Below are 26,641 nucleotides of genomic sequence, written 5' to 3' on the forward strand. Positions count from 1 at the left end.
GTGTGATTTGCAGCGACAAGCGGAACAAATGTCGGTAATGAGGTCACCTTGGGCTGCAGGTCTGCGGCCGACTTCCAAGCCTGATCTCTCTCTCTCTCCATATCTTCTACACACACACACACACACACACACACACACACACACACACACACACACACACACACACACACTCCAACATATACACAGCGCTCCAGAAGAAATCATAAAGCCTTCTCAGCCATCTGCATGAAAATAAGACGATGATGCAAACAGAAAAACGAATGAGGCGGTGTCTAACACACCTGTCTACCTGTGGACACTGCTTTGATTTTTTCTTTTTTTGGGGTCTTTTTTAGGAAATCTTTTATTTGATCAATATAGAAACAAGCTCATGAACACATGCAGTCATGAGAGTGAAGTATCTTCAAAATCCTCTCCAAAAAATACTTTTCAAATGCAATATTCTACGAACTGTGTGATTAAGGAAAGGACAAATCCCTCGTTAAAGACTAAAAAAAAAATAAAGATGGGACCGACCCGATCTAATATCGGCATCGGGTCTGATGTTGACGTCATTTTAAACATTCTCAGCTCTCGCAGTCTCGCTTTGAAGACGTTCAGACTGAACTGTAAGAAGTGTCCAGAAATCGTCTCCATGACGACGATCAGACGAGATGGAACAGATTCTTCTCTATGTTAAAAAAGTAAAACTCTTACACTTCAGATTAAAAGATTTAATTTGAAAAACCTGACAGTTGTTGCTGCTTCCTGTTTGTATGTGAAGCCAGCACAATACAATGTTTTTTTAATTACAGCTTTGTGTAGCCTCACACATAACACCGACAACAACACTGTTAGTTATAAAGTAAAAAAATCGGAAGCAGTGTCGGTATCGGTACATATGAATCGGAATCGGATCGGAACTGAAAAAAAAGTGCACGCTCATAATTAGATATAAAATAACATACAAGCTAATGTGTTAATCTACACTGTAAAAAGTAGATGTGTTTAATTAACGTTGGTTTGGGGGATCTGGGGGTCCTCGCCCCAAAACATTTTGAGGATCAACGGCTTTATTTCTTGTTTGTCTGTGCAACAAGTCGTTAAAAAAAGTGTGTTTATTTATAGAAGGGGAAACGTATGTCATTAAAATAATAAGACATTTTGGCGGATAAGATGTAATTCTTCTTCTGTTGATTTAATCACAATTTAACTTTTCTTTTTCAAACTTTGTCATTCAGCGTTGTTTCCCTGCTCCTCTTTTTTTCTTTTTTTTTTTTTAAATTTGAGATGACACAGACTGGATTGTGAATGTTTTAATGACGGGGTTGGTGCGACAAGTTGGGCGCAGGGTTGATCTTTTCTGCACGGCTTTGCAGCGACGGTACACTTCACCAATCATGATCACTTCAGGAGGAGTTCCAGAGGTGCTGTGGTGATTGTGCTTTGTTTGTGTCGCCCACTTGACTTTGAGCTTTGTTCTCTGCACCCTCACAGGGGATGTAAGATGTTTCAGAGGTAACTACCTTCACATTTTGGAATTCAAAGTCTCACTTTGAACCTTGTTTTCAACAACTAAACCTCTCAAATGTGAAGGGTCGAGGTTACAAAAGCTGACTCACACAGCACATAGACTGTAAATATTAACGTTTGAAGCCTGAGTGACGTCACCCATCTGTTCCTGCAGGGGGCTCTGGAGGCTCATCGGCAGCAGCCGCCATGTTGGAAATTCTGTCTCAGTCTAACTTTCAGAAAACCTAACAACAGGCTGAGAGCTGGAAAGTGTGAAATTAGAAACAGCGAATAGTCTTGAAGGTAGAGTAGAGGGAATATCTTCTGTCCTGCTGATGTGACATCTGAGTGGCTGCTGGAAACGTAAAGCCAGCTTACCCTCGGGTGACTTCTCCTGCTTTTTCTTTTTCTTTTCCTCAAGTCTGTTAGCACGGTATAAAAAAAAAAAGCCCAGGCTCGCTTTATTAAATTCCTGATAATACCCTTTATTTACAATCTTATTTACTTATTGCTCTACTTCTATGGGGGTCAAAAATAATAATTTCCTTATCTTTTACAGACTGAGATAAAAGGTACTTCATGGATTCTTTTGTCAAAACATTTGTAATGTTTTTTTTTCTATCAGTGTTTTGAACATTCCCAACACCTCCCTCCCTCCGCCTGCTCAAAGTCACTCGGCTTGTGTCCAAACCTGAGCACACCTCGTCTCCAAAACCTTTAAATATGTTTTGTAAATGTAGTTGTATATTCTTACTTTACATTACTGAGGAGGCCAAGAGTCGTATTTTCCCCTCCAGCTACACCGCTCTGTATTAAATCAACACCAGCTCGTCACATTTCTTCTCTTTCTGTCACCTCTTTGAATTTATCGCCTCTCCAGATTTGTGTCCCCGCTTGGATTGTAATTAGGAGCCGTGGGACAGGACGGCTTGTTTGGCGGGGATAACGTCTTGATGTGAAGGCCCTCCTCTCTTATCGTGGATTTTTTACCCATCAGGCCGCCCTGTGCCCCTCAGGCTGTGTTGATACCTCGATGTGTGCGAGGTTTGTCTGATGTGACCATCGCAGTGAGAGTCAGCCGGCTGCAGGCAGGAGATGTGATTAAAGAAGTCAAAAGAAGTGGCAGGACATGTTCCTTTGTAGCGGCTTTGGCACATCAGATGGGACGATGTGTGACGCACCTGTCAGGTTGGTGTACTGGGGGATAAAACGATGGATAAACTTTGACCTTTGATTGGTTATGTTTGAGAGGAAACTGAAGGCTAATATAAAAAGTGTTATTTACGGGAAACATCGTTTTTTCTTTAAAGGCCCTGACACACCGACCATTTTCATACCGCTGTCGGTAGCCTACTAATGGAGAATAATGTCTGATAAAAAGTAGAAAATGGCGCTGGCGTTGTCAGCTCTTGGTCTTTTAGTGGAAAAAAGAAAAGAAGAGGCGGAGGAGACAAAAAAGGAAAAACCGCACTAATGGGTGAAAGCATGGAGACTACAGAGACATGGTCAAGGGGCTTTACTGAACCTGAGAGGAGAGCTGGAGAGAAATGAAACCTCCCAACAGCCAATCAGAGAGATCCCATGTCAATATGTCGAATCAGCCAAAAAAAAAGGTCAACAGGTAGCGATGGAGCTGGACTCTCCACAAAAGCTAACAACGCCCACTCACCGACGGTCCAACTAGGACCGAAGATCTCCTTGGTGTGTCAGAGCCTTAAAACCCAACAAACGACCCCGGTGACCTCTTACTCTTTTGTTCAAATAGCATTTTTAAGCTTCATAATTAAAGAAGGAGTATAAAGGCGGGCTAACCCAATGAGTTTATCCATTGTTTGAGTTATTGAAAAGAAGCTTCACTTTCCATTAAGTTCCTTTCTTATGTGTTGTACACCGGTCTCCTCAGTACGTTAACCATGATATGAATCGACTGCCCGTTCACTTATATTGGCTCCTTCAGAGCGTGGCGCTACTTTCTCCGGGTTGTTGCTGTAAAGATTCCTACTCGCTTGACCAAGCGTGTGTCACTTTAAATAAAGGTGCTTCCTCTGTGATGAGAGACACGGCGGACATTGACCTCTACTTTCTCTGAGGATGAAACTCAGACTGAGTAGTTTCACATGTTTGTTATTGGAGTAAGACTTGAAGACATTAACTAAAAACATGTGAATGGTTGGAAAATGTAGCTAGATAAAGTAAGGGGACGTGTTGGGAAACTCTAAAGTCCGATATTCTTTCTTTGAAGTGCATCTTTAAGTTACACAACAAGCCAATGAAGCATTAGGAGGGAGGTTTTTGCTGTTTGACAAAAGTCCTCTAAATTCCTCCTATGAAACGTCTTACAGTCTTTTGATTTTTAAAATCAAAAAAAGAGTCGACAAGAGCAGAAGTTCCCAAACTCTTTCCCAATTGGAGGACGCAAAACAAGAGCAAAAGCGTTTGCACTGGAATATCATTATATTCTGAGCGCTATATGTTTTGTGGATTAGACCTCGAGACAGAGCAAATAGCAGAAGAAGATGCATCCAAATTCTTATTACAAGTTCACATATCAAATCTGAGCGATCCTTCCAAATTTACTGCAGTTTCATGCACTCTTTGTGATATATTTCAGGTGATGTAGCTTTTTGGCGACGAGTCATCCCCTGGTCTAAAACCCTCAGTCATCATTTTTAATTTCATATTAAATGACTTAAATCTGGTTGAATCAGTGATGGAGTTTGTCCTCAAACAGACATTTCTCCAGGTGTTTAGATCCCTCGAAACAGGTTTTATTATTTTTCAGGGGACTTCAATTCACCGCTTCCCTTCAAAACTTTACCAAAAATCGTTTCATCTATTGACCGCTTTGAGCCAGGGTCGTCTCTGCTGCATGTCTCACCAGTATCCCCCTTTCACAAAAAGGCTCTTCTTTTGTCGGGACTTTTGAGTCGATAAGGGATCCAGGAGAAATAGCCACAGTGTGAACAAGATGAACAACCTCGAGCGTCTCGCGGATAGATTGCTGTACAGTCGGAGTGAGGAGGCGGGAAAAAAAAAAAAAAAAAAAAGAAACGATTGAAAGCTCAAGGTTTTCTCCTCCAGCGTTTTGGACTGCTTGTCCTCCCTCCAGTGATAATAGAGGATATTTCCTCTTGAGTGGAATTTCAGCGGCGGAGAAAGCCGGCGCGATTTCTCCTGTGAGAGCCCCCCCACCGCCTGGCCTTGGCGGCTATACGCTGAGCCTACGGGGGTGCATGAAGATGAAAACACAAAACAGATACACTTGCTTTTTTAAAAATTGGAAAAAGGCAGTAGGAGCATCAATCCTCCATCAAAGAGAACCAAAATGTCTTTCAGAAATGTGATCAAGGCAAAATCTGTTAAAGACATTCTTCCTGACCTTTTGTCACTTTTTTAGGATGTTAAGAAAAACCTTCCAATCCTTCAAAATTTCCTTTTTGCAATGTGTCAGATTCGCTTTTGAGCCAGAGCTCCCAAAGTGGCAGTCAGCAGGGACGAGGTGACATTATAAAAGATTCACAGTCACAGCCTAATACAACCCTGAAACATCACTAACATGAAACCAAAAAATACTATGTGTTCACTGAAGTGCTTTTAACTGCACTACATCAATCATCAAATCATACAGAAATTATCACTTTTTCATGACGCTTCACTTATAAGCCTGCATGTGTGAACGCAAACAGCTGTAATTTGTTTAAATGTTATTTTATTCTTTCACTTGCTCATCGCCCAGTCACATTTGGTCACCTCCTGTTGGACCTGCTGCTCAGACGGAGAAGGAGAGCAAGTGTCTGCTTGGCAAAGGCCACCGTCGGCTCTCTCTCCCCCTCTCTCTCTCTCTCTCTCTCTTACATGCTCTCTCACCCAGTCAGCCAAGAAGATGAGTCATATGTACTGTAAAGGTCATCCATCAGAGAGAGAGAGAGTAAGGGCGAGTGAGACAGCGGAGGGAGATAGAGGAGTGATGGAGGAGGGAGGCGTTAAGTGTTAGCTTTCCATGTCAATTTTTCTGTCAGGAGCAGTAAGTGGGGCCTCTCTTCTTCTTCTTCTTCTTCTTCTTCTCCTGCCGCTGCGTTTTCTCCTCAGTGTGATCACCTCTGACAGCAGGATGGCCCCCCGAGCAAACGCAAATCATGTTTCTCACGTCAGGTGATGACATTTAGGGGTTTTTATGTAACGTGCTGTAGCATCATTTTCTTTGACATTTTCAGATGTGATGCAGTGACACGACACTGAAGTATTACTAAACCATACAGCAGGTATTTATGACACAAGTCGTGCTGAATGAAATGTTCAGCCTTGTCGAGAACAAAATGTTGCCGTAAAATTTTTAAGTGATGTCCCTCAGACAGATCAGCAGCTGAGCTCCGAATGAGTTCAAAAGGTCACAATGGAAAGACTTAAAGGTCCCATATTATGAAAAATCCACTTCTACAGTGTTTTTGAACATATATTTGGGTAACCTGAGAGTCTACTGACCCACAAAATGTAAAATAAACCCATCCAGTCCTTTGTTTGTGGTCTGTATAAGTCTTACAACACAGAGAAAAATGCTCTGTTTCAAATGTGCTCTCCTTGTGATGTCACAGTGGGATTCTGGTAAAAAAAAAAAATCCCCTCCCCTCCCCTGGTATCTCCACCCATGGACTCCACCCCCAGCAGGTCCGCCATTTTTATTCTCGCCACAGAGGAGTGATGTCTACGGCGAAAACTCGCGGGGGGGGGGGGGGGGGGGGGGGGGGGCTGATTGCATTTAAAGAGACACACACCAAAACGGAGTGTTCTGAGAGAGCTGGTTTCCACAGGGTCACAAACCTCCTCTGGTGCTTGATTCATGTTATATTTTGACCAAAGCACAGCACAGATGTTTCATTTAGTCCACAGGGAGACTGTTTGAAAAGGTGGAGGAGGGGGAGAATATGTCCTCTTTAAAACAAAACTAGAAATTCAGAATTACCATTTATTCCTCCTTCCATCTGTATGGTTATTCTCCTCATACACTGTACGGGGGTGAATTTTGATGCTCTTCATTTGGTCTAAAAACATATTAAACAACAGTGAAAACTATATTCTTCCATCTGCAGTGGCACTCTCACCTGGTCAGTCAATAGCAGCCCGACTTGCGCTAAAAACAAACACGAAGCATTATTTACAGAAACTATCCGGTGCATGTCGGCCGGTCTGTCAGGGAGTTCCTCGAGTGTGTGAAGATGGAGAGGCTGTTGCCTTCTCCTCCTCCTTCGCTCCTCGGCAGCGTGACGCTCGGCTCGACATTCAGAAGGTTTGATAGATGGCGTCCCCGGCTTTGGCAGTCTTATCGCCGGCCACTTCAGGCGATCGTCATCTGCCACTTATCAGCCCCATAAACACCCCCCACCCAAAAGTCTGCTTTGGAAGGATGGGGGCACAGAGAGAGGAGAGAGGTAAGGAAGGGGAGAGGGTAAGGAATGGGTGGCAAGAAGATAGACGAAGATGGAATTGAAGTAAGAGGATGAGGAGGGAGACAGATGTGGTAAGAGGAGAGAAGGGAAGGTGATAGGAAAAGTGGAGAAGGGACGGAAGACTAAAGCCGTTTTCACATACACTCTAACGAATTACTGTATATTTACGAGGAAATCTCAACAGTATAATCCTGTTAAGGTTTCTAATAACAGCTTTTTGCTGTATTTACAAAAACAGTAGCAAATTGTAAATTTCAGCAACAGCAATATACCGTTAATTTTACAGTAACTTCCTGGCAACCCTACTGCCAGTTGTTTACCGTTTTTTAACAGGGAAATGTTAGTGAGTGATACATTCCTGAAAATACCTAGATCATTTCAGGAGATTCTCCCGAGCTGGCTGTTCACATATGCTCCTCACAGTTGGAGACTATTCCTGTAGATTATCAGACGAAGCAACAGAGTCAGCTATAAGACGCTGTGATGAGAATATTTGTCTTTATATCAATGATCATAGTTCGTCTGAATCAAACCATCAACAAAAGAGCGTAGAACAACATACTGGAGAACAGACAACATAATGCAGCTGTTTAATAACGTGCATGAAGATGGTAGTGGTCACATGTTTACACTCAATGCACTGAGTCCAGTCTCAGGATATAAACATCACTCCCCCACTATTGACTTGAGCTGAATTCTCCGGAGAATATCCTGCTGCGTTCTCACATCAGCTCACTCGGACTTGCTGCGGAAAAAAATACTAGGAGGCTGGCAGGAGAAACTCCAGGTGAAGTCTGAGTGAAATGTTTGCCTGTTTGCGTTCACACATGTAGCTCCTGCTGGAGTTTTTCAGGAGTTTTCTGCAAGTGTGAAAGCCCTCTAAGACTATATGTTAGAAAAAAAGACAGTAGATCCTTAAGGGTACCTTAAAATAGACCTTCTAGTGTCCTTGAGAGGAAGAAAAAAATACACTAAATGCTGCCTTAAAACTGACTGGAGTACATAACATTACACTTATATGGATTTATTGGGTGAAGTAATTGTTATACGAGGGTAGATGTGCTGTGCAGGAGAAAGCTGAGACTGGAGGCCAATTGTTTTTTTCCAAAATCATTTTTTGTCATCACATATTTTGGAGCTAGAACAGGGTTGCATTTCAATTTTCATCAAACATACCGGAGGTCACTTTTTTTTTTTATAGCATGGCACTTTATGACTCATAAAGGTCATCTCCACTTTGGAAATATTTTTGTTTTAAGCCAACTCTCTCGAAAAAATGAAATCTTTTTTTACAAACTCCCAAACTGCCCCAACTCAAGAGACAGAGAGTGAGTAAAAGCAAAAGGTTATCAAAATGTTGCGGATGTATTATCGTTTTTATTTGAATAGTGTGAGCGGTGATGCGCTAATGAATGCTCGTTACTGTCTTCCTGTGTCTGTGCAGCGAGGCGGTTGCTGACGCGAGGTCATTAATTGTTGTGGGTGGTCGTGATATGTTTTCCTTGCCGGGGGTCCCCGGTGTCATATCAGCTTAATGAATTGTTTCTGTAAACTAATCGGGGTGTTTAATACCTGCCTTTTAAAGGTGTGAATGAATCAGAGCAGAAGCAAAGAAGCTAAATGTCATCAATTAAAGCAGTGAACGCCGTTGTGAACAACAAGGCAAACAAACACATTATGGATGTTGTGAAATATGAACCTGGATAATGGATAACACCTCAACTCATAATGACATGTGGGAGGTTTGGTTAACTTTATATTGAGGAGTTTTGTCATACTTGTGTAGGACTCAATTTCCGATCCCATTTTGTAAATAGAGATGTGTGTTGTACTCCCTCTTAATAGAAAATAATTATATTCATGTATTCTCACGTTTGAGAGCAGCATTTTTACCAGCAGTGTACACTATACACATATTTGTTTTTAGATGTTTATTAGCTCTCGTCTGATGCTGTCTCTGCCCCCCCTCCCTCTCCAATTGTCATCTTTTTTTTGTCTTTTATATTTCCCCTCACAGCCATTCCTCCTCCAATCACCTCCCCTTCCTCACTCCTTTCCTTGTCCCTTCACGATTCCTCCATCTTTCTTCCCTCCTTCCCTTTTAGTCTCTTTAGCTCTTTCTCCCACCTCTCATTTAGTCTTCCCCCATCTGTCTGTCACCCTCTCTACTCCTCTCTCTCTCTTGTCTTCACATCTCACTCCTCCCCTCTCTGCCATTCTCTTTCTCCCATAACGGTCTCCCGTCCCCCAGGTGGCTCTGGATACCATTTCGGCCCCCTGCTTTTGAATTTAATTACACGTGGCATTGTCTTCATGAAGCCCCCACACCCACACACTCATACTAGAATACTGCAGACAGGAGGCAATAACACCCAGGGGTTGGGGGGGGGGGGGGACTGGAGGGACTGGAGGGGGATCAACAAGGAACAGATTGAAGGCTGAAAAGTTGATATCAGAAATCCAATTAATGCAAGTGAGAGCCAAACCATATCTAATTAAGATGTCAATGAAGAAACGACAGGCAAATGTGTGTTGACAGAAATAATCAAGAATTTGTCCGTCAGGCAAACTAGAGCCCTTCCATCCATCCAGACATCCATCCATCCACCCATCTACCCATCTATTCATCCAGCCATTCATCCATGCAGACATCTATACATCCATCCAGACATCTATCCATCCATCCATCCCGCCATTTTTCCAGCCATCCAGCCATCCATTCATCAAGCCATCCATCCATCCATCCATCTATCCATCCATCCATCCATCCATCCATCCATCCATCCATACAGCCATACAGCCATCAATTATCCATCTATCCAGCCATCCATCAAGCCATCCAGCCATTTTTCATGCATTCAAATCTTCTGTTTTTAGAAAAGTCATATTTCAAAGGGTCCCTTTAGTCTTTGACACATTGCTCAGCAACAGGTGAATCTGAATATTCTTTTAAAAGATCTGTTGACATTTACATAATTTTGTCTAAAGTAAATCTGCAGAATTGGAAACTGGTATAACTATGCTTTTTTTTGCCTCCAGTCCCTTTAAAAGTCCTCTTAAGGACACAGCAAACACATGGTCTCATATGAAAGAGGTACAATTTCATAAAGCACATTTTAATACTTACACGCTGCAAAAGTAAAAATAAACAAAAAACCTTCAAGTATTTTGGCAATTCACCAGAAACTTAAACAGTGTGTTGTCACTGCTTAGTAAGATGAATGGATCACTTTGGTCCACATTGTGAACTCATTATTTTGAATCTCTATCAGCAATAAATACTTACAGGCAACTCAACAGTATAATTACCAAAGCAGCCACATATAGGAACAGTCTTTTCTACTTCCAATGAAATGTTTGGTTTGGACATTTTCTGATCTACACGCTTTGCACAAAAATAAATTAAAAAATGACAAAAAAAATCTGATTCTTACTGGGTTTTTTGTAGCATTGGTTGGATGAACAAAAGACGACTTTTTTATTGGAAAATGCTTAACATCGATTTTGTTTGAGCTTCATTTTTTGGGTCTTTGCAGAAGAAGATAATTTGACAGAATTTGAACACTGACTTATCTGCTAATCAGAAGAGAAATGCTGAATGTGTTTGAACCTCTGAAGAAAAGAGAGCTGCACAGCCTCGCTTTAAGCAGTTTGTTTGTTTTAGATTCAAATACGGTCAGGGTTTCATTGGACAAGTCATTTGTGATCCAAAACAAAATGACTGTAATTCTGTGTCTTGTTTTGAAGGGAGGAACTGAAGCTCTAGTGTCTGAATAAAAAAACAACAATCAATATTGGCTGTTATTTTGGTTATTGGTTACGCTTGTTTCTTGTTTTTCCTTTGTGGATTGAAAAGTGATTTTTGTGTTTTTGTCATTTTACCGTTTTAAACCCAAAACAATTCAACAAAATCACGCGGTCTTGGTGGTCGTGGTGTAATTGTTTTTCTGTTTCCTCATGAAAAGCGGTAAAACAAAGCTGTAACTTTGAGCTGTAAGCCTTTACTCTGGCAGCTTTTTTTATTATCTGTAACATGTTTTCGTATTATCTGATAGACCTTCATTGATGGTTTGGAGCTTTGGACCAGCTCCTTCAGGGCGCACAGATAAAAGATCCATCGATGTATTTTAATTTGTCGAGGGATTGTGATGGAATGTGATTACACCTGTGTAGTGTGTCACTGCTTTCCTGCGTTTTGATTTTGAAGGATGTCTGTTGTGCTCTTCTCATTATAAGGCTCCTGAAATGTACCCAGGAGGGGTAAGTGAGAGGTATGAAGGTTGGGTGGGTGGGTAAGGGGGGGTCGGTTACTGGTTGGAATAACGACCCCTCGGTGCTTTAAAAGCATCCATTCTGTTGGTCCAGGACTCGTGGAGCCAGCCGGGGCCTTTCCCTTTTGTCAAAAGTGAAAAATGAAGCATTTCTGAATCCTCGGCACTCGCTGTGTTTCCCTCTGGGCGCCTCAGATACATTGAGTTAACATAAAGCAAAATTCAGGACAGGGGCGGCCCGGGTGACAAATGAAGCGCCTCTGTGTGTTTTGGAGGGAAAAATAAAGGGGGCCCTTTTTTGTCGAAATGAGATTTGGTGCTTCCTTCAGGCCGTTTTTTTTTTTCTTTCCTCCTGCCGTCCAAAATGTATCTGAGAGCTACAACGGAAAATGGAATATTGTGATGGAAAAAACACCAGAATAATCTGAGTATAGATCATTTCCCTTCAGCACACTCTCAGTCTGCAGTCCAATCGCTGCTCCGCTCCCATTTTGTCACATTATGGCTTATTTTCACACTGCGCTGCCAGCCCGGGCTAAAATAAAAAGTCACCACTCGGTTTGATCACGACACCCAGCCCAGTGCAGCTTTTTAAAAAATGGATCCAATTTGGGTTTTGGAGAGTAAGCTCGCCGGGGTACAAATGAGCAACCTCGGCCCGCCTGCTCACGAGCGGTGCTCTCACCCGACTTGGACTCATTTGTAGTCTGCAGGAGAGGAGAAGGAATGGATGGTCCCGGCAGCTCTCGGTTCGCTTTTTCAGGAGAGGCTGCAGCACCACCGTGGCGTCGGGGAGGGTTCAGAGACTTGTTTGCTAATTAGAGAGAGCCCCCCCCACCCCCGCCTGTGATGCAAGTCACTCCGCGAAAGCAGACGAGTGCCCGTGAGTTTTCAGATTCACACGGGGCACCATTCACATTTGTTTTTGTGTTTGGATATATATCAAGCCTTTTACTCTGACTCAGTAGTGATGATATCACAGACACAAATAAACATGTACACATGTCATCAGGAGGAGACTGATCTGATCCAGCTCATTTTATTTCGATCAAGAGGGGTGCTTAATGCCCATTGTTGTTTGGATCAAAATCCATGAACACACTTTAACTAACCATAACTGTGAGTGTCTGCTGATCCACCGTTGCCTGTACCCACCCGAGGAACTTTTGACATTTAGTAAGTTAAATGTGTGCTTTGGTTAGCAGCAGGGGCTCGGCATTTAATCAGCTCCAAATTACGTCACCGTCTCAACATTATTACGTAAAGCTGCTGCACTTCAACGGCTGAACCGTTCATTTTGCATTTCTAACCACCGCCAATTTAGCCACATGAGAACAAGTGTTTCACTTTTTTTTTTACAAGTGATGGAAAACAGCCGAGACAGCAAAAGCGCTAAATGATGTCCAAGAACCAAAAACATAAGCAGCAGACGTCTTCCATCCGACACGTGTTAACAACCGAACCAAAAGTCTCTCATGGAGCAGAAGAAGAGGCGACGCGGACAAACCAATCGAGCCGCTTCAGCTTCTATTTGTCACCGAGCAGAGCCGAGTGTGGAGCCGCTACCTGACAACATTATTAAGACATGTCGGTCCACTCGGCCATCACAGAAAAAGGTGTTGATATGTCTGTGTCAGGGGGCTGGGACATCAACCAGTCTGCCTATTTCTCTTTAGGAACCGTTTTTCTTTACCAACTTTCATTTTGCTGAATGTCAGTCTGGAATTTTTGTACTTTATAAAAACCTAAAATCATTTAATTAAATCCAAGGATCAGAACGGTAAACATACCAAAGTTTTATTTTTGATAAATATACATTTTTATTAGAGATAGTCAGAGCCTTTTAACTTTGATTTTCATGTTTGCAATTTTTACCATTTCAAGTCGAATTTCCGGCGGCTCTGAGGTCATCTGCTGTGGTTGCAGAACACATAGAAACACGGATGAATTATGCTCCGGCAAATTAAAAAGACTGATCATAAAAGCTGTTGGTTAAATTCAGAGGACCGTGGTGGAGTCAGCGTGCCGTATTTGCATATCCTTCATCTGCCTGGTGTGTCAACAAAGGAGCCTCGCTCTCTTGTCTCCACACCGACGTATTCAGATGCAAAATAAAGTGAATGTAATTATGTATCCTTTTTCTTTTTTGTTCCCCTCACAACATTTTGTTCTGTTTTTTTAATATGAGCTCTGCCGCGTGTTTCATTTGAGGACCTTCATTTGTTTTCCGTTTACGAGGGGATGAAAAAAAGAGAGCTCTGTGGAGGAGTTTAATTCTATTTGCGTGGAAATTTGTTGCAGCACTTGCCTGGCGGCGGGTCGGTGTAAACATTCATATTTTATAAAGCAAAGACGAGCTACAGTAAAAGCTCTTTGGGTCAGGATGGACAGCAGTTATTGTTGAGCACTGCAGATGTGATGTCAGCCCTTTTTTCAGGTCACGTCTGGTTAAGATAAGATGAGATAAGATATACTTTTATTGTCCTCTTTGGGACATTTTCATTGGAATCCACCCAGCTGCAATTTACAAAGAATACAGAACAATTCCACAGAAATAAAAGAAATCAGCCACTGCAGGCAGTTTGCAACAGAACAAGGAAAAATCATCACTTTACCAGATATTGAATTGAGTGCATACAGTATTTACACATGGACACATATTTTGGTAATGTTGAGCAGGTAGGCTACTCTTACTTTTTGTGTAAACATCTTGCCCTGTATTCCTGGTTAGTGCTCAAAGAATCCCCCCCCAATGACATCACCACCTGTTAGAAAACTATTGGAAAGTAAGAGCAGAGGTTATCCAATAGAAGAGAATGTGAGATAAAAGATCCTTCTTATTAAACTTTAAACTGACACAATAAATGGGATGTAATTAACTCCACAGCCATGTGATGATTCAACAACTGAACAGCATGATTTTTGACTTTCTACCTGCTCAAAACCTTCCAAGCTGGAGACAATACGTACTAAGGCCCGACCGATATGGGCCTTTTGGGGCCGATACCATTATAGGAAAAAATTCAGAAACTGCTATGTCGGCCGATATCTTTCTTAGATGTAATTAGATATACACATTTATTGTGTTGATCCCTCAAATGCAGTCATCAAACACTTGTGGAAAAGATTTATAACGAAGACAAGATGGTCACTCAACTGGAAAGTAACCGTGTATATCAGTGCATCAACGCTTGACACTCGTTGTAATCCATTTAGCGCCCTCTGCTGGTGAAAGAGAACTGCGAGTGTAATTCAATAAAACTCAAATTACGTAAATGCTTTTTGACTGGTGAATAAATCTAAATAATAAGATATATATTTATATAATATAAATAATATCAGTGCATATTAGAGATAAAAAATTAGCCGATACCGATAGTCGCTTGATACGCTATTATCGGCTGGATGATCAAACGGTTGGGCTCTAGTACGTACTGGATCAAAACATGTAATGTGATGATTATGTTGTCTGGTACACATTAAAGTTGTTAATCCAATAGATTTGAGAGTCCTCAGCCACCATGTTGCTTTGTTTCGCTTTTGATCAAAATGCATGTGAACATGTTAGTCCGGCTGGATTGGCACGGAGTCGAATATCTGACATCCACAGTCCCTGCACCGGGCTTAGACCCGTAAGTAGAGCTGCATAAATGTGTAGCATAGCAGAAGTCATGATGTATTCTGCCTTCAGATATCACCATATGCTGGAGGGATAGCGTGCGTTCTAAACATTGTGAAATGTAGAGGTCAGCTGCTTAGAGGACATTAAACACACTGTATGTGAAGTTTCCGCTGCAAACTATTTGTAAATGTGTCTTAACCTAATGATGGTTGAACACTTAACATAGGTTTGGGATGTTTTTCAGTCATCTGTAGGTTTCACGCTTTGGATTTGGATTCTGCTGCGTGTGTGTTGTGTGTTTAAAGCTCGGGGGAAAAGGGGGAAGCATTGATTTTGTGTGAGTCAGTCAAGCACAGAGTTTTAAAGCTGGTTTGGTGGAAGTCGTTCTATTGATTAATGGCAGCGCCTGTGCACACATGGATGCAGATTGCACATTATTGAGGACACCGGGGATTAATCCAGTTTGTAAGTTTATGAGGTTTTAAACTGTATGCAGAGTCAGAGGACTGCACTGTAGGGCGCTGGTGTGTGAAGTTATCGTTGTTCTTGAGTTATTAGAAATCGACTCATTGTATTTTCTTGTCTTGGTGATTTTTAAGCAGGTTTTTTTATGGAGCCAATCCCAGCTGTCATTGGACTAGTCACAACCCGTCAACCACCTGGCTGACATACAGAGACGGATAAAACAGCCACACTCACACCTTCAGGCAATTTTATATAATAATTTATACTTTATTAATCCTGTGAGGGGAAATTTGGTTTTACTTGACTTGAGCCAGTGACCCTCCGGTTCCCAACCCAAGTCCCTACAGACTCAGCTACTGCCGCCCCAGAGCATGTCTTAGGACTGTGGGAAAAAGCAGGAGTACCCGGAAAGAACCCAAGCATGCACGATGAGAACATGCAAACTCCACACACTGTTAGACGGGGATTTGAACCAGGAACCTTGGAACCACCGTGCAAAAAATTGACACATTTCGGACCTTCATCGCATTGTGATTCATGGCTTAACGCTGACAGCCCTGAAAAGTGTCTTTTATTATTTTCAATGAACCCTTAAAAAATGAGGACATTCATTGAGGATGTTTTTCTTTGTCTCTGTCCTTTTCTTTCTCTCTCTGTGTAGTTCAGCAGAAAGCAGCTCTGGAGAAGGAAGCCAAGGTCATCATCCTGGAGGCCGGGGTCGCTGATGTGAGTACATCAATTTACACTCTTTACACAATCACTCCTCTTTCCACACTCAGTCGAATAAACCTTTTGGAAGATTGCTGACAATTATGAGTCCTTGATTTAAATGAACCAAAATCATTTCACACTTCGGGACTGCTGGCATTCACCTTGTAATAACATGAGTTTACAAAGTGATTCGACATAACAGCTAGAGCCCAGACAACATGTCTAGATGCAGCCGAATGCAGACTCACTTGTCTCTTTTGAACTGGTCTCGGGGGATTTGCTCAAATTCAGCTAGAGGAGCATGAGGGAGGTCCATCACTGATGTTTGCTGGAAAGATCTGAGGAGGGGGATCTGCTCAGGTCAATCAAGATCATACTCAATACAATAAGAAAATCTATGACCTTATGGAGTTGAACTCCTCGAGGGTCATTGTCATGTTGAATAAGTAAAAGAACAACCTTGAAGTTCCAAAAAGTTGCACATGATTCTCTAAAATATCTTTCCACTTTTGTCCCTTTCTTTCTTTCTTTCTCTTACACTTCCTCCAGTACAAAAGCCGAACACTTTCAGGTTTGATCTAGACACCCCTGAAGTGTCTATGCGCTGTCCTCCAGTTGATTGTTTTGCTTGGCTGCTACAGTCAGAACATGCAGTCAGACACAATGCAATGGTTGGTTGAGGTGGCAGACGGGCGATGGATAGCTCAAACGTCTCGAGGTCAGGATTCATTATCTGTGCCAAACCCAAGATTCAATTATGGATCATTTCAGAATTTGGCTTCTGTTTTTGCCTAACTGGATGTTGCTTTTGAATTCCAACTTGTAGCATATTTACCATTGAGACAGAGTGAAATACTGATGCGGAAAGTGTCCCTTGATCCTCATCTTTTTTAAGTGTAGAGCCACTGAAATGCTGCTCTGTTGATGCTGTTGATTTCAAATATAAAGCTTAAAGGAGATCTTTTCTGCTGATCCATATTTAAATACATATACAGTATATATAATGTTTCGATGTTGGATGTCCATACTAGCCTATAGGCCAAGCTTTTTTAAACACATAATATACAGTTGTTGGTGTAATCCCCGGACGTGGTTTCCTGCTGCTGTGAACGAGACTTTGAGAACTTCTCCAGACTTGTCCAGAACTTGACGTCGGGTTCTGCCGACGTATCAGAGCAAAGCATGGAGCAAAGTTGTAAGACACGCTTTTTCATGGACACACCCACCTGGAAGCTCACTCAAAAGTCCCTGCCACTGCAAACAGAGCTGGCCAATTGGAGGAAAGTGGGCATGTGGGGGGGCGGGCTTTAAAGAGACAGTGGCTAAAATGAAGTGTTTCAGGCAGAGGCTGAAATGAGAGATTTTACTGCCACCAGTATCAAATAAATTAGGAGGTTTTTGAGCTACACATCTCACAACACTACTCAATAGGTGTCCCAGACTGAAATAACTAAAGGTGACAGTGAGGATAATAGATCTCCTTTAAACATCCTTATCCTTCCTCAGTCATATTTCAATACACGGTATGAAGAACATCTTTTTTCATTGTATGTGAGTTGATGAATCATTAACGTTGGGGGTAAGATTAGAGAATCTCAAGAAATAGATGTCAACGTTTCAGATGCTTGGTGCCCACTCCAGTATCCCGGCCTCTCTCCTGCTTGGTTTTTCATCTCTCTCTGCATTGCTATTCTCCACCATCTCTGCGGGAAATAGACTGCTGAGTGTCTGCGCTCGCCTATTGATTCAAGAGTTAGTCTGCACCGATGACGGCACGCCATTCACCACGCTTATCATCGTGGCAGCAGCGAGGTCTGAGAGAGAAACGCTTGGAAAAAGGAGAGAGGGGCTTAGAAGGGAGAAGTTGAACGGGTGGTGGAGGAGGAGGAGGAGGCGTGAAATGGAGGGCCTATCGAGGTGATCAATACTCAGCTGCAAACAGGAGCCAATTATGGCCAATCGAATGTCTGTTGTAAGAAAGAGAGAGGGAGAGAAGCAGAGAAAAATCCCTCCATCACACGCTGCCAGATAGAGAAATAGCAGAAAGCTGTGGGCGAGGCACAGCGTGCAACAAAACATCCATCATCGCCCCATTCGCTGTTTATTATACTTTTATCATACACTGTAAAATAAGAATATTAGCATACTTCATCACAGCTGACAGCTTAAAATACAAAAAAAAGGAAAAGTTAGTTTCTCTAGAGTGAAGAAGAAAAGATTTGTTTTCGTGCTGACGCCTGATCTCGAGTCTGGGAGCAGATTTCTGAAAGAGCCTGCAGGTTTGATTCTTGTGCTTATTTGTCAGGCAGAGAAATAAATTCTGGTGTTTTTTTTCTTCTTCTTCTTCTTCTTCTTCTTCTTCTTCTTCATTGACGCCTGTGTATATTTGAAAAGACGAGAACATGAAAGTTTATTGATCCCTGTGGGGAAATTAAGTTTGTGCTGCGGCAAAGGATAATGGGAGATAATGGGAGAAAAATTGCACTCGATAAAACCAATAAAGACAAAACAGTCGAACAGTTAAAGAGAACGTAAATTATCGTGGGGTTGTGTAAGTTAATGCACCCGACAATCTGGCATGTGAAGTGTAATAGATGTGAAGGCATTACATGGAAAGAGTGTGTTATTTGTCTTCTTTATTCTTGGGGAAACGTCTTTTTTTATTAAATGGTGTACCATGTAATCAGCTGTTTTTCCCCAATAGGTTTAAAGAACACATACGGTTTTGACCTTTGATTTAAAGGGGACGTATTATAAAAAAATCCACATGTACAGTGTTTTTGAACATTTATTTGGGTAACCTGAGTGTCTACTGACCAACAAAATGTGAAATAAACCCATCCAGTCCTTTGTTTGTGGTCTGCATAAGTCTTACAACACAGAGGAAAATGCTCCGTTTCAAATTTGCTCTCCTTGTGATGTCACAGTGGGATTCTGGTTAAAAAAAAAATCCCCTCCCCTCCCCTGGTATCTTCACCCATGGACTCCACCCCCAGACTAGAACAAAACTTTTGCGCAGGTCCATCATTTTTATTCTCGCTAGCGAAGGAGTGATTTCTACGGCTCATTGCATTTAAAGAGACACACACACCAAAACGGAGCGTTCTGAGAGAGTCGGTAGAGTCGTCGCCTCTAAACCTCTAAACAATTCAACCATCCAGATCGCTAATACAATTTGAAATAGCAGTACTTATGTAGAACTGTGATAGCTTGTAAAAATATGTGAATAATAAAATAACTTTGATGTGATCTGTTTGACACAACATGTTGCCTTTTCAGAAAAACAATCTTTCAATCAACAAACAATATATTATTTTGACCTATTAATGGTAAATTAAAGAATAAATAAAAGGTATTTTAATTCACTGATATTTACTTGAAATTGTCTTGGTGGCAGTAAATGTACAGACCACTTACTGTAGGTGACAGAAACAAGTCATGAGAAGGACAACTTTTGTATATCACTGAATTTCTTCAAAGGTCAGTAACAGTGTCAGTGTTTATAAAGTTGTATAGGGTTTATATTCACTTTGAGTATAAAGATGCTCAAACCAGTGCTGCCTATCGCAAAAATACATTTGAATGTGTTGAGGAGAAGACGAGAATCCAGTCAGACCAAACAGTCTGAGAGAGTCTTACAGGTCGAGTCCCCGCGGCAGCCGTATAGAGTCGCCCTTCAGCAGCATTGATGTCTGGCCAAATTGTCTATGAGTCAGTCTGCTCGTCTCCTGCTGTTCATTCTTCCTGGGTCATTCAAGATTCGTGCCCACAATTCCAAATTCATTTGGAGTTGATGTTCCTGCGAAAAACAGAGAGTATAATTCAGCATTTCCTTCTTGCTGCCTTTTTTTTTGCTTGGCTTCTTCAGAATCCAGGACAGAAACGCTCCAACGCTTCAGTGAGCATATTGATTGGATGTGTTCAATGGAAATATCTGCTTTTCTAAGTCTGAGTGCAGGTAATTAACTAAATAAAGAGAACGCTTGATTAAATCAGGGAAAATGCTAAATACACTCAGATTTGGATGTGTCAGTTCGTAAAATGAACAAAGTCTTAGCTTAATGGAGAAACATCGTTGTTTTTAGAGTCACTTAATCAGACTCCTGCTTTAAACTTGACTTGTGAAACCGGTTTGGTGTTTTTGGACCTGGACCAAATTATTTATACACTGGTCTAAATGACAAATGGAACCAAACTTCTTCCAAGGGATTAATACAAGTTTCTGATTCTGAAATATGTAGAAAAAGTTTTGGATTTTCTCATATAGATCACTCCAGTGAGCAACCAAGATGCTGGCTGTCTTGGCAACTTATTATTTGAGACATACTGTGTGATTGTTTTCACCACTGACAGTTTCAGTGTGTTAGTTTCAGTGTCTGCAGATATTCAGAAAAGTGAAAGACCCTTTTGTTGAAATGAATTATACAATTCAGTTAGCAGACACTTTTATGTAAAGTGACGTTCATCAGAGAGTAAGAGCAACAGATGTAAGGATATAGAGAAGAGGAGACAATGTCAGGAAGTGAAAACAAACAGCTTTAAGTCTGATCAGACACACAGGTGCTGACAGGAAGTGTGGCAGAGCACAACATCGACAGCTGTTCTTGAGAGTTCTAATCAGCATCAAAACCATCCTCAATATCAACATCATCGTCATCATGAAGGTCGTTGGTGTTCATAAAGAGCTGGGTCTTTAGCTTTTTCTTAAAGGTGCAAAGGGACCCTGTAGATCGAATGCAGTTTGGTAGTTCATTCCACCAACCTCCAATTCAGTTCGGTTCGGTACGGTTCACATTTATTGGCGTTTCCACTGTCAAAAGTTAGTCATGGTACCAGAATAACTGATCTGTACTGTCCTACTTTTTTGTTAACCTTCCATTGGGGTGCCAAGCGTACCGATCAGACTCTAAAGGGTAGAGCTAGACACACTGCAAGATCAGGGTTTACTGTACCAAACTGTACCAAAGTATACGGAATCAAACTTGGTGGAAACGGGGCTTAAATAACATCGCTCTCTTCAAAGGCCTTACAGAACATGGGAGTTGCTTCAGTCAGTAAGTTTTGTTTGTGTTAATGCGTGACGCTGAAGAATATGTTGCAGTTTGTGTTCGTACTTTGAAGTCATCTACTCAAGCAATTCCAAAACTTTGTCATTTACATCCCAAAGTATAAAAAAAGGCCCCATGTTTAAAAATATTCCAAATAACTTTTAATACTATCGACATATCTGAATCATTAAAAGTTGGGAAGAAATTGGTGGAGCATAAGCTGTTCTGAATGACTCTGAACATTTAAAGGCATAGCTACAGTATTATATTGTAAATGTGACTGACTGTGTATGCCTGTATTTTAGGTTTGTTTTTAGCTCAACAGATCTTCTGTTGGATAAGGGGATAAACACATTTTGTTGTTTCATTTCTCACAGTGCGTCCTCTTGGCTTTGATAGATTACAAGCTTTCATTATGATCTTATTTGAGTTCTTCCTGGTGTTTCTTGACGACTCACTGATTCTTGCTAAAAGACTTCAGCCTCTGTCCTTTTGTTTTCCCTCCACCCTGACCGCCGTTTCCTCTCGTGGCTTCACCATTGAGCACAGGCCTCTGAGAACACATCGCTGTTGTGTTTCCACACTTAGACTTGCGTCCAATTAAGAGAATGTGTGTGTGTATTGGGAAGGAGGTTGGAGATAAGGTTGCCGTGGCAGCAACCAGATTATAATTGTCCTGGAGTGGCACTAATCCCCCTCCAACCCAGCCAGCTCGTTTTGTTCCCTGCAAATCAAGGAGCGTCCAATCTGTCTGAGAGAACGGTTTCACAAATAGAGGGAAGGAAGGGAGGAGGGAAGGAGCTAATAAAACAAAAAAAGGAATAACAACAGGAGACGGTTCTTTCCATCATCAGTTAACACGATTTTTACACAGGATTACAAAGCAGGCAGCCAACACTCATAAACAGACGAGCTTGTTTCCTTAAATCTATGAAAGTATGACATGACACAGCAGCTGCTTTCACTGATTTAAGATGGAGACAAGTGGACTCGTCGTCTGTTGAAACTTTGATAGGTTGGTTAGCAAAACTTCAGATTATTGCGCCTTAAAGAGAAGCCATGGCTTAACTAAGTCTGTTGCAGTGCTTGAAGATTGAAGTGCTTCAAGTGCTTTTGGATTTGGCTTGAAGATGAAAAGATTTTACCAACAGCGTAACAAACTGGAGGCTTTGAGTTGTTTTAACGAGAATTACAACAAGAACTAGGAATCAGGTGTATATGGGGTTTCAGCCATATTGTATGGACTAAAGAGATGCCTCAGGGTCTGCTGCCACAATGAAGACCTTCCTGTTTTAATTGTATGGCCAAATGGAGAGAGTGCTCTTCTTTTAATGCAATTTAAAACAAGAACAAGAACAAGAACCCTTTACATAGTTTATTTCTGCAACAGCGCCATAACGATGTTAATACCATCACTACACCTCATTGATTCCGTAATATTGGTGTCCTCGTCTGTGAATTCATATTGCATTACGCAGAAGCGCGAGAGAGCTAGGCACAGTGGGAGCTCCACATACACACAAACTCAGACATGCACACACACACAGCGCTGTTCTCCCCTGCTGGCTTTGTCTGTCCTGCCTCACCCCTTTAACGCCTGTTACTACCCCTAAAGTTGGTAGTCCAACCATTACAAGCGGACTTGAAGGTGTGATGTGCGAGGAAAGTGCTCTCTAATTGGTCCAGATTTCTTGTAGGAAAATCTCAGAAGTGAACGAAGACTAGTCGACTCCTGATTGGCTGCTCCAAAGACACTTTCCAATTTCAAAATGGAAAGACCACTACACGGACTGATGTTGACTCTGGTCATCTGTTTTTGTATTGTTTGCATTTATCACTGTAGGCAAACAATACCGAGCTGCCGCGGCACAACTGCAGCTCGAAAACAATATGTTGAGATACTATTTATCAAGACAGTTCAGGAGAAGGTGCATGTAAATCCTCCTGAACCAGGAGTTCATTCACTTTGGCTCATCCACCAAAATAGTTTCCAAAGATCCATCAGGTACGCCTGTAGTCATGTTCAGCAATGATGAAGAAAGAGGGCCCATGGTGGTTACTTCCTGCATAGAAATTGAAACACTGTTGGTTCATGTTCTTACTGCAAACGAGCTACCAGAGTCTGACAAAAATTGAGACCCACCTTTTCAAGCGGTCACTGTACTGTTGTTTGGTCCACACCAGGGTTTGCTTGACACCTTTCACACCAGCAAAAACAAACCCAACTGACTTGGCAAACCCACACAAGTTGGTTTTAACCAAACTGGTTTGGTATGACAACGCTCTAAGTCTAAATCAAACCAGTTTGATAACCCTTAAATATTTCGGATTTTTCAGCGACTGATGGTTTGTAGTGAAGGGCCAGAGAAAGTTATTTACATTTAGTATCTGACATTGGGTTTGAGATACAATTACCTTTTTTAATTGGTAATCCTTAACCCCCAAAAGTTGCCTCCTATTCTATCAATAATTGCAGCTTCTAACCCAACCTCAGACGCTTCAATTGCCCAATCCAAATCTTATAATGCTGCTGTAGCGGTCTGTAATCTCAACTCTAACTAAAGCTCTTTGAACACAACTGTAAGCTAATCTTTTCATACAGCTAACAAATAAGAAAAAAACACCGTCTGAGTTGTGCTTTTGTCGCGTTATCCAATGCACGTTATAGAGGAATGTGATCTCCGCATAATCCCTATCTACAGCAGATAATCTGGATTTTAGGGGTTCATCCTAGTTTCACAACATTGCAGGAAGATGTTGATGAATAGAGCGTCTCGTTGTTTGTTGTCTGGCTCGTCCCCGCTGAGCCACAGTGTACGTCTCTCATAATGGTTTCACTCAGAACATATTCCTGTCTGTGGTTTGTGAGGTTGCAGGAGAGCGGAGTGATAGCATCGCCTCGTAATGACAAAGTATTGTTGTGTACCGCCTGCCCAGGTGTCTGAAAACAGAGCTGCGTTTGAAAGGGGAATATTCATGAGACACACACACACACACACACACACACACACTGGATCAAGGTTGTCTGTTCACCAGGGTGCTGTGTTCTACCTGCAATTTTCATCACAAAGAGTAAAATGAAACATAGAAGATCAAAACAATGGTATGCTTATATGCATGTATAGAGCTTATTAGTGCATGTACAAGCAATAAAGTGCACCTAAGTGTGTGTACACCTGCATGTGTTTGTAAGTGTGTATGTGTGTGTGTGTTGTGCATCAATCTGCATCCCCAGCCATAGATATTCAAATGGCTCCATGTGAAAAATTGAATCGAGAGGCTGTTGAAGTGCTGGCTCTTCTTTTCTCTCTGGACCAGACACGGCGCCCAAGTGGCCTTTGATATGTTAATGACGGCCCACTGCGGGGGCCCAGAGGGTGAGATGCATGCTGGGATACATCCCAGGTGTCAGTTGTAGTGTGTGGTCTACCTGATTTAGGAGGATAGTTTGCGTGATCTACAGAGTTGAACGGTTTCTGACGTCCGCTGTGGAGGTTAATGTGTGATCATGGTCAGGATATCAAAAACATTTACAGATTTCTGTTACAATTTGTGTCAATCCTGGGTCAAACCAAAGCAAAAAAATATCAATTTCTACTATTTAAACAGTCATAAAGCCAATAAAACCCGAAGAGAATAATTAGCCATCCTCTTTTTTTTTTGGTAATTTTGGTTCTACTCGATATAATTATGCACATCTCAAATCTTCCAGCAATTTAATTTGATTGAAATTCAAACTATTGACTTTAAAATTACTCTAAATGTTTCTGATATTGGATTGAATTTAATGAAACTTTGGTAGGATATTTATAATGGAAGTCAAACATCAGCTATTCAGCTTGTTTGCACCGATGGAAAGCTTCACCGTGGCTGATTAATGGCTGGCGTTGTGGGGGTTCAGTGTGGGCCGTTGATTTGAAGACAAGAGTCAGTAGCTTGTTCCTGAAAGAATAGAATATAGACTTATACAAAATGAATGCCAATCATCCCTTCTGGGCCTCCTTATATGTGTGGTGGTGACTGTGTCTGCAGAGAGCCTGTCCTCTGACTGGATTCTGATGTTTTTCTGTTTTTAAGCTGGCTTGTTTCCTCCAGCCAATGACAGCGCACAGGGGAGTTCAGGAGGGGATTCAATTAGGGGGCTGAATAAAGCTCTAGCCTGGCATGTAAACTCTGTCCTTTGAATGCCTTGCTGCAAAAGCAATTGCCCTTCGGGGAATAATCAAGTTGAAGTAGTCTTTGTGGACCCGTGTGCGTGGGTTGTTATCACAATATCGTCTGAACGCGAAACTTTTTTGAATAGGAAAAAACGATTTTGTTTCTCACTTGTTTTAGTTTTTCTTGTAAACATGTTCTTATATATGTTGAAGAACCTTTAAAGATAAGTACATGCTATAGTCCTTGTAACACTGCAGAACAACATTTGACTCTTTCAAATTAAAACAAGGTTGGAACAGGGCGCAGAGGAAGTTTGACCTGCCCCATGTTGCTTCTGGTGCTTGTTCGTGTCTGAATAGATGTTCTTTAAAAATGAACCAGACTCTTTCAGTGTGTTTAGGCCTTCAGTTTTCTGATTCTCTGAGTCAGTATTGACCTTCCATTAGTGTGTATTGAACAGTGGTTGTTGTCCACCATGTCTAAGGTTCCACCCGGACCGCAGCTGCAGGTAAACACATTTTTTATCTTTTCAGAGTTGACTAAGACTGATTTAAAATGTGTTTTTTCTTTTGTAAAACCCCTTTTCAGTATTATTATTCAAAGTATGCAATGCCATACTTTCATCAAGTGTGCTGCATGTTCAGCTGTGACTGTTTTAGCCTCCATGATCTAGGGCTGTCAGCATTGACTAGTTAATGGCATTTATGGAAGGTTTGAAATTTATCCATAAATGTTTTTAATCATGGTTAATCTCATGTTGTTTTGTCCCTTCAGGCTCTCCGTAGATAGTGGTCCTCAGTGTCTCCCTGTAGTCTCAGTGATGTAAAAGAAAGACACTGCTGCATCTTTGAATGTCTCATTTCACTTTAACAAACTCTCAGACAGCTCAGCTGACGAGTCCAAAGTAATATCCACCTCATGACATCACACATTGACCTCATGACATCACACATTGACCTTTGTTACCGTTCATTTGAGATGTTTGACCTCAGTTTGTAATCCCTAACCACTTCCTGTTCCTGTGCTGAAGTATATATCGTAACCTTCCATCCACCAGAAGGCCATTACTGAATTTCAAAATAAAAGCAGGACAAATTAAAACAGCAGGTAAAGTCCCCTAGCTTACACTGTCCAACATTTCAAAATAAAAGCCTAACAATTTGTATGTTTTCAATGCAAAATAATGAATATTCAAACATGCGATTAAAAATGTGATTCACCCCGATTAACTATTGAAATCTAGCATTTAATCAAGATTAAACATTTTAATTGTTTGGCAGCCCATACTTACTATGAACGTTTACAGTAGGACAAGGGGACTATAGAAAATACAATGGGTGTGCAATGAGAGGTCACAAAGTCATCAGTGTGTACAATAGATCACTCTCCATCAAATATTTACTTCACTGAAGGGAGTCAGGGACATTTGTT

General features: G+C 41.5%; 1 protein-coding gene across 1 annotated transcript in view; it reads left to right on the top strand.

The window, feature by feature from the left end:
* Positions 1-26,641, top strand: part of ptprn2 (protein tyrosine phosphatase receptor type N2) — a 201,750-nt gene that overhangs the window by 79,659 nt on the left and 95,450 nt on the right. The window contains exon 12 of the mRNA XM_065954457.1: positions 15,955-16,019. Coding sequence (XP_065810529.1) covers positions 15,955-16,019 — 65 coding nt within the window. The remainder of the gene's footprint in view (positions 1-15,954; positions 16,020-26,641) is intronic.

Source organism: Labrus bergylta, chromosome 4 (genome assembly GCF_963930695.1).
Source record: "Labrus bergylta chromosome 4, fLabBer1.1, whole genome shotgun sequence".
In the NCBI taxonomy this organism is placed as follows: domain Eukaryota; kingdom Metazoa; phylum Chordata; class Actinopteri; order Labriformes; family Labridae; genus Labrus; species Labrus bergylta.